This window comes from Galeopterus variegatus, unplaced genomic scaffold, assembly GCF_000696425.1.
Source record: "Galeopterus variegatus unplaced genomic scaffold, G_variegatus-3.0.2 Scaffold14303, whole genome shotgun sequence".
Taxonomy (NCBI): Eukaryota; Metazoa; Chordata; class Mammalia; order Dermoptera; family Cynocephalidae; genus Galeopterus; species Galeopterus variegatus.
The window spans coordinates 5870-15209 of NW_007740414.1; the positions used below are offsets into that span (position 1 = coordinate 5870).

Consider the following 9340-nt stretch of genomic DNA (forward strand, 5'->3'; position numbering starts at 1 on the left):
TCATCTGACATAGCAATTGTAATAAGTTTTCCTAAGGAAATGATAGTATGTAAAGATGTATGTACAAGTTTGTTCATTTGCAGTATTATTATGGGAGCAAAAGTTAGAAACAAATGTCTACAAATAGAGATTGGTCAAATAAAGTGAAACTATTTCCAGCCATAATCAAAAAATCATAACAGTTTTATCACCTTTGTCACCTACCTGAAATTACTATAAGTATCATTAATCTTTTTTGCCTGCTTCTTGTGCAAGTTGTAATTATAATATGAATTTATACCATATAAAAGCAAGTATTAGCATGTTTGGCAGTGAACAATAATACTCTAGTGACATTTTCAGGTTGTCAATGAGATTAAATATTGACTAGCAAAATAGATATTTATTATTGAGAAGATTTTTCAAGAAGTTTAATTTTATTTTATTCATTGTAGTTACTTCATGGATTCCTTTGGGCAACCCAGACCAGAAGATAACCAGTCAGTAGTCAACAGAATGCAAAAGAAATACTGGAAAACTAAACAGGTCTTTATCAAAGCAACAGGAAAAAAAGAGGATGAGCACGTTGTGGCATCTGATGCTGAACTAGATGCTAAACTTGAGGTACATTTGAGGATTTTGTGTATTGTACATAACTCAGTATTTGGGACTTCAAAGGGGACTATGGCAAACTTTCATACCAAAAAGCTTATGGAGATAAAGGCAAGTTTGATAATAGACTGTTAGTTGTATCTAACTGTCAATCTGAGTTTCTAGATAAGAGATCACAATTCTTACAAATTGAGAAATTGCAGAACTGATATCTACTGATTAGATAAATCATGAATTAGGTAATTTCACTGGCACACATATTATAGTTAAGCTAAATATTAATGAATAATTAAATTCCCAGTTGGGACTATATACTCATAATATATCATGTCATAATATTTTATGGTACTTTAAAGTCTTATACCTCACTGAAATAAATTAATTGAAATAAAATAGTGAATGAGGATAAGTTAAGAGTTTTTGTTTCTATTATTAAGGGATAAAGTTATTGAAGTATTTCATAATGTCTTTTTTGGCTCTTTTTTATTTTAAATAAAAGGAATAATTATCATGAATAACTTAAACCTGTAAATGTTTTTACTTTTAATTAGTTAAACTAATAAGTTAATGAAAAAGTATGGAATTTTAAATGCAGATTTACTAATTCCACATATGTATACTGATTTAGGATAACTCTTACAGTTAGTTCCAAGCATAGGTTCTGTTATGATTGGAATATAATCATTATGTTGGGATTCTTTAAAATATAGATTTAATTAAATAGGTCTTGAATATTAAGTATTTTTATTCTGTAAAAAACTGTCATTTCCGGGCCGGCCCGGTGGCGCACTGGATGGTGCGCCGCTTGGGAAGCGCGGCGGCGCTCCAAAAATAGAGCAAATTAACAAACTTTTTACTACTTGTGTTGAAAAGTATTCCTCTTACAATTCATTGACAAACGTGGAAAAATGAAGGGACATTATAATTATAAGCAGTGTATATTTTAACGCTAAGGGAACTTGTGACTGTTTCCACATGTTTCTACAGAAGTGGATGTTTTTGTATTGTTTTACATTGCTAGGTAATATATGGGTGACATATTTTATATTCAGTGTAATTTATTTGTTAGACAAATATTTGGAATCAACCAAAAACTTTCTCCTACATTTATACTTTTTTTTTTCCAAGAGTGAGAAATATTTTCACTGTAAAAATAAAAAAGCAATAGTACATAAATTTTGCAAAGACCCGTGGGGGAAAAAAATCAACCATAATCATTTCATTCTCTTGGGACATTTTTTTGTATTCAATTCTAATCTTCTAACATAAGCATTTAAAATAGCTTTTTAACCCAAGAGTGAGAAATATTTTCACTGTAAAAATAAAAAAGCAATAGTACATAAATTTTGCAAAGACCCGTGGGGGGAAAAAATCAACCATAATCATTTCATTCTCCTGGGACATTTTTTTGTATTCAATTCTAATCTTCTAACATAAGCATTTAAAATAGCTTTTTAAATTGCCAAATTCAGATACCAAACGCAAGTCAAACACATCTAAACTTATATAGAAAATTGATAGTTGCTCCTCCACTGAGATTTTAGTGCTTATTATCAATATTCTTTAGGTTTGATCAAGCATCAAGAGAACAGTAAAACTATTTCAGAGATAGAATATTCAGGCTTTTTGATGATATTGGGAATTTATTTGATAATCAAAGGGTTAGTACTTAATAAAATAGTGTCTTTTTCAACTAAGTCTCATAAAAATTCTTCAGCATAGGACTTTGTGAAAAAGAGGCTGCACTCTTAAACCTATGCTGGCTTGTTTACCTGGGAAAACCTTGATTTATAGATATGTGTGAAAAGTTATGTCATGTGTATGTGTCCTCATCTCAGGTTTTCATTTGCTTAATTTTGAAATGAGAGTCTACTGAATATTTTATTTCTTTTCTGTTAGCATGAGCAACAGTAATAATGAAGAGATTAATGTTCATGGGAAATTTCAAACAAAAACAATGTAAAAGTAATTTATATTTGATGTTGTAATACATCATTTTTTATAGGAAATCTACTGACCTATTTTGTTTACAGCAATATTGGAGAAAAGCCAAACTAAGAGTTAACACTCTCTAAGGTTATCTATACTCCTTTCATGTGTGGTTGGTAATATTTGATGCAGTTTATAACAGATTTACCTGTTTGCTATTTAGATAGTTTGTTACTGAGGGGAGGACAGACTCCAGTAGTATAGTTTTTTATTCGCTCCGATGTATTTATCACCATTTTTTCCAACCCTCATGGGGGAAATCTAAAAGTGCTTTCTACGTCAGAAGTAAAAGCAAAACTGAAGTATGTCACAGCCAAGGAAAATAGACATAATATTTATAAAATAGACCTAATACTTAGAAAATGTTCTGCTTTTGAAGTGCTAATAAAAGTTATTTTATGTTTGTTTAAAGTTCTTATCCTAATAAAATTTATATTTCAAGGTTTTTCACTCCATTCAAGAGACATGTACTGAACTTCTGAAGATAGTCGAGAAATATCAGCTAAGACTCAATGGTATGAAATCATAGATATCTATCTGGTAACTCCCATTTAAAGTAAATATTAGTTTTTGGTTTTGAAAATGAAAGATTTAAGGTAAAAGTAATAGTTTATTGACCTATTTTTAAAATAGTTTCTTATGGCAAAATATGAATATTTATAGTGACCCGTTCTCAAAATCCCTCTGTATCTATCTCTTCCTTCCTCATTTCATCAAATCATCTGACAGATTCATTTTACTGATGTTCAGTTTTCCTGCCCAGAGTCTCAAGTGGGTTTGTTTTCACTTAAAAACTCTCTCTTCACCCCCATTTACTCTTGCAGTTAACGTCCCATTTCTCTTTACAGAAAAATTTGACATAATTATCTGTATGCATGGTCTCCATTGCTTTCCTTTTATTTTCTCTTGTACTCACTCCAATCAAGTTTTCATCCCCACCACTTCACGAAATTTCTCCTGTCAAAGTCATGGAGAGCTAAGTCCAGTGACCAATTCCCAGCTTTTATTTGGCTTATCACATTATTTTAACACAGCTGACTGTTCCCTCTTCCTCGATACACTTTCTTTACTTGGCTTCCAGATGCTACACTTCCTTGGTTTTCCTCCTAAACTTCATTCCTTCTCAGCGTCCTGCCTTTGCTGGATTCGTCTTTCTCCTTGACCTCTTCGTGTTAGAACTCAATATTTGGATTTCTTCTGCTTTAATTACAGTGGCCTAGAGGACGTGGCTACCTCCCTGATCCTGGTTACCTCTCTGATTGCATCTCCTAAAACCCTCTCTTCTACAGCCATATGGATCTCTTTCACAGTAGTCATATCTACATAGTGGGCTCCCTATCTTCCTGTAGGTATTTGGTCAACTGTCATATTTTAAATGAGGCCTTCTGTGAACCCCATATCTAAAATACAGTACCTTTCACCCTCATAATTCCTTGTCCACTGAACAATATTCAACATTCTATATATTTTATCTATTATTTTTCTTCCCACCACTACAATATGCTCTCCTCAAGGACAGGAATTTGTCCATTTTGTTTATTTCTGTGTCCCTGAAGCCTAGAAGCAATATCTAGCACATAGTTAGTGCTTAAATATTTGCTCAGTGAATGAATGATTTTCTTGTGAAGCTATATAAATTAATCACTTTATGGTCAAAGCTCATATATTACCTCATTAAAGAAGCATGATTACTCAAGTAATTTTTCGAGTTCCTTCCATGAGCAAGGCTATATGCTTTTCCCAAGGAAATAGATGGAGAAACAACTTTTTGTAACAAAATAATAGATGATACAAATAGTATATCATTTTGTTCAGAACAGTGATATCGATTGAACCCTAAATGCCTAGGAGTGAAAGATAACTGTGGATTAGAGTAGTTGGTAAAGGCGACTCCATAGATGGAAACAGAGATAAAACTTAAAGGATTTATCAAAGTTGAATATGTGGAGAAAAGAAGAGATTTGGAGTCCAGGGAATGAGCTAAAGAATGAGAACAGCCTAAATGGGCAGAAGAGTTTGTAATTGAGACTAATGGGCAGAGGGTGGGGGAGATAAAGGAACAAAGGAAGTCTGGGGTCAGATTGCTAAGGACCATAAATACTGTACCAAGCAGTGAAAGGCCATCACAACCCTTGGACCAGGAGAGTCCTGTGATAGAAATGGAAATGTCCTGCATTTTGTCCTGAAATCGCTAGATCTTTTTAGCACTCTAACAGAACATTTCGGGATAAGGAAGAGATACACATATATAGATTTCATGATGTACTTCCTCTTCAAGACTGTATGTAAATATGTGCTTTTTTGAAGACTGTTGTATTAATACGTCTTCTGTTGGACGTAGCATCAGACAAATGCAGTAGATTAGTATGGCATTATAAGTCTCTATGGGAATCACTTGACTGAGGGGAGAACACAGTGGAGTGGGGTCTCTGTAGATCTGGGGCCAGCAGGTCCCGACACAGAAGCAGCACAGTTTCATCCTCATCCCTGGCCCTTTCTGTGTCGATAAAGGCAAGGCTTTATCAAAGTGATGATTCACATTTGCCTGATACCTGATAATGAAGTATTCCAAGTTCTCAGAAGGCTTTCTGAATCATCATGCACAGATGAATATTTTCTCTAGTAGTTTTCATTGAGGCATATTGTATGAAGTTCTGACTCAAAGGAAATATGTCATCTGTGCATCTTTCAAGTAATCAGAATAGTAAATTAACATGACTCCCCGAATCCTGTCCACTTTAGACCAGGTTAGTTGTTCATAATATAGCACATGGTTTTATTAAAGATGACACTACAGAAGGTGTAGACACCCTCTTCGTAACACTGTCATGTTCTCCTTGGGTCACTCTTGTGGGCACAACAAGGAGGAGCAAAGGGAGTGGGGAGCCAGCAAGTGAGAAGCCGAGTTCCTTTGCTGCTTCAGTTTTTCTATCAGTGAACTAGGGTGAAAGTAGCAATGACATGTGCTGTCATTTTGTTCACTTTAAGCTTACACTTGACACTTTATGGGTTCCCCCTGCCCCATTAGTCTTATTGTGGTTAAAGGGTTGATTAGTGTTTCAAAAACTCTGTGGTGAAGGACCAGTTTTTGTTTTGTGGCTTACTTCCAATCTGTTGTAAAGTGAACACTTTTGTAAAATATAATAAAAATGAATTTTTAGAAAAGTGAAATAAAAAAGACATGCAAAATATAAGCTCACTTTTTAAAGTTATTAGATTTGACATACAAGAAATGCTCAGTCAAATTAGTAAAGTCTCTATGCAGTTATTCTCAGTTTCTTATCTTGTCACAGGCTGGTAACAGACGATTCTGTACCAATGCTGGTCCATGGCCCACAGTCTGAGTTGCAGTGCACTGGATGACAACTTTTAGGGTTTCTGCAGCACAACTGTGGACATTTGTGGGTCCGGGTAATAAGCATAGGAAACTGAAGCCAGGATGGAAGTCAAGAATAGGTTAACAAGTTTAAATAGGAAACAAATACCTTGTAAGAGGCAGTGATTCTAAAATGCATTTCTGCACGTTTGAAAATGCGTCCTTTGTGGTTTTGTTTTATTTTGTAGTTTGGGGTTTTTGTTTTTGTGGGTTTTTTTTTTTTTTTTTGGTCACGAAAAATCAGTCTTTCCCAAAGCGATGTCTGTGAATTCACTGCATCAAAACCTCTGGAGTATTTATGGATAAGCAGATCACCCGACCTATAAAATCAGAATCTCTAGAAATAGAGCCCATGAACTTACATTTAAAAAATAAGTCTCTCTTCTCCCCCCGCAAGTAATTCTTAGTATAGAGAGTTATTGCTGTGAAAATTTGAGTTTTATGTGTTTTATTTATTTATTTTTTTAAAAGATGACCGGTAAGGGGATCTCGACCCTTGGCTTGGTTTTGTCAGCACCGCACTCAGCCAGTGAGCAAACCGGCCATCCTTATATAGGGATCCGAACCCATGGCCTTTATGTTATCAGCACTGCACTCTCCCAAGTGAGCCGCAGGCCGGCCCTTTTATATGTGTTTTAAACAAATGATGAAATGAAACAATTAACTATACTGTAATTTTTTTCTAGTTATATCAGAGGAAGAAAATGAGCTAGGGCTCTTTTTAAAATTTCAAGCAGAACTGGATGCAACTCAAGCTGGCAAAATGATGGATGCCACTGGCAAGGCACTCTGTTCTTCAGCCAAGCAAAGGTTTATCACAGTTTTTCATTATCCTTAAGTCTGTAGTCAACATGACAGTTTTGACATACGTACTTAAATTTGTATATTGGTAAAGGTCACTGATCATTCCAATAAAGGATTAAAGAAAAGAGAAATATATTGCAGTGTATAATTATTTTGATGCCTAACTCTTAATTATTAATTTTGTTTTCAAAACAATTATTTAAAAATTGATCTTCTTGATTGCTTAATTCTTAGAAATAGCCTTTAGGCCTGTATTTATATTTCTTAAATGGTTTAATGAAACGGAGTCACAGAATAGCTAATATTTTAAATATGCATATTTCCATTTTTTTCACTTTTTTTTTTTTGGTGGCTGGCCAATACAGGGATCAAACCCTGGACCTTGGTGTTATCAGCACTGTGCTAGCTAGCTGGCCAGACACTTTTTTTCACTTTTTTTGATACTGTACTATCTGTGGATACATTAGAACTTTTCCTTTTAAGTGGAAGCAGTTTTTTTTCTTAATTACATATTTTCCATTTATTATTGCACAATTTTTTAGCATAAAGATACCTGCTGCAAAGAATCTCCTGTAATTAGTAAGTACAGCCTAAAACTTTGCATGTCAGAAGACAAATAAAAACAGGCCTTATCAGACCCTTAATGGTGATGTCCACTTTAAGTGGCTTTATTTTGAAATGCCACATCAGTGCATCTTGAGGGAAGTCACAGAGAGACTCAGGGTCCTCCAATGCCATAAAGTCAAAGTCAGAGCACAGGAGTTGGATTTGATCTGTGTTTCTTAAATGCTTGCTTTCTTGTCCTCCTCGTCAGCTGCTAAGACGGTCATACTCGTTAGTTCTTCTAGCATTTTGTTGTTCTTCTAAACCCAGGTTTTTTCCTAAACTTGTGAAATGACAGCATTTCTGTTAACTGGATTATGCTTTATGAATGCAGTTTCTGTTACCCTAGGAACTCTTTTCTAAATGGCAGATTTGCTTGGTGGGTTGTGTACACAAGGATCAACCTCCAAAATGTTGCAGAAATGGTATATTTCCTGAAGTATAAAAGGAGTAGGTATAGACACATCTTTATTAATAATTCAAAGTTGACTGTATGATCTTTCTTTGCTTTTGTTTCTTTCTTTTTTTTTTTTAAAGATGACCGGTAAGGGGATCTTGACCCTTGACTTGGTGTTGTCAGCACCACGCTCAGCCAGTGAGCAAACTGGCCAGCCCTATATAGGGATCCGAACCCATGGCCTTGGTGTTATCAGCACCACACTCTCCCAAGTGAGCCCCAGGCCGGCCCTTTTATTTGCTTTCTAAATCTCGTTAGGCATCTTAATAATTTCATATTGTAGACTCATATTGATAGCAAATATGGTTTATGATTGGTTTAAACCTTTGTTTTGTTTTGCTTATGGGACGTACAACTCTCTGATTTTTACCTCTCTGCCTTTAGATTGGCCCTGTGTACTCCCCTGTCACGTCTTAAGCAAGAAGTAGCAACATTCAGTCAAAGGGCCGTATCTGATACCTTGATGACAATTAATCGGATGGAGCAGGCGCGCACAGAATACAGAGGAGCTCTGCTATGGATGAAAGACGTATCCCAAGAACTGGACCCGGACACCGTAAGACAAATGGAAAAGTTCAGAAAAGTATGAAGACATATCCTTTTCCTTTTCTTGATAACATAAAATGTAGAATTGCTACAAAATAATTTAATCAACATCATAAATGTCAGACAGTTTTGAAAAATATTTTTTATTATAAATTCTTGATTGTTTGGAAATATAAATGGTTGTCACACTTTTATTTTTACTCCTTGGGTGGCATGCCCACCCCATCCCCCTTTTTAATTAATTTTTTTATCCCCCTTATAATAGAGCTAACTACTCTTTAAATGTTGCTATTGTTTGGAAATATAAATGGTTGTCACACTTTTATTTTTACTCCTTGGGTGGCATGCCCACCCCATCACCCTTTTTAATTAATTTTTTTATCCCCCTTATAATAGAGCTAACTACTCTTTAAATGTTGCTTACTTGGACTTTTGAGATTTGTTTGCAGGAAGAAAATAATTTATTACTGAGGAAAAAATGTAACTTAGTAAAAAATTCATGTAAAATGATTATTAAAGAAAAATGAAGGTTATCAAATTTTTCATTCTGCCACGATACACAGTTTGACCACAAACTTTGTAAGCAACTATCTATATATGGACATATGATTTTGCTAAATAAATTCCTTTTATAAATGATATCCCCTAAATTTACCATATATGAATAATAAAATCCATTCACTCATTTATATCTTTTTTCCCCTAAGATATAGACTTTTAGACAGTTTAGTTTTATAGAGAAATTGAGCAGAAAATACATATAGTTCCCATACCCCCTGCCCAGTTTCTCCTATTATTAGCATGTTCCATTAGTGTGGTACATTTGTTATAGTTATGAACCAATACTGATCTATTATTATTAACTCAGTTTTACATAAGGGTTCTACTCATTTCATAAATATTTAGAGAATCTATAATAAAAATTATAATATTTAAAATTGATGGAGCAGGTATTGTAAGTAGTTTGCATCACT

At 34.3% G+C, this 9340-nt stretch overlaps 1 protein-coding gene across 1 annotated transcript; it reads left to right on the plus strand.

Moving 5' to 3' along the window:
* Window positions 1-383: 383 nt before the first annotated feature.
* Window positions 384-8497, plus strand: LOC103581920 (islet cell autoantigen 1-like protein). The gene is made up of 4 exons (XM_008563630.1): window positions 384-603; window positions 3023-3095; window positions 6643-6766; window positions 8205-8497. The coding sequence occupies exons 1-4, from the start codon at window positions 442-444 to the stop codon at window positions 8407-8409; spliced, it is 564 nt and encodes a 187-aa protein (XP_008561852.1). The 5' UTR covers window positions 384-441; the 3' UTR covers window positions 8410-8497.
* Window positions 8498-9340: the final 843 nt, after the last annotated feature.

Coding starts and splice junctions, on each gene's coding strand:
- LOC103581920 (XM_008563630.1), top strand. CDS start 442: ATGGATTCCTTTGGGCAACCCAGACCAGAAGATAACCAGTCAGTAGTC. Junction 604..3,022: donor AACTAGATGCTAAACTTGAG/GTACATTTGAGG, acceptor TTATATTTCAAG/GTTTTTCACTCCATTCAAGA. Junction 3,096..6,642: donor ATATCAGCTAAGACTCAATG/GTATGAAATCAT, acceptor ATTTTTTTCTAG/TTATATCAGAGGAAGAAAAT.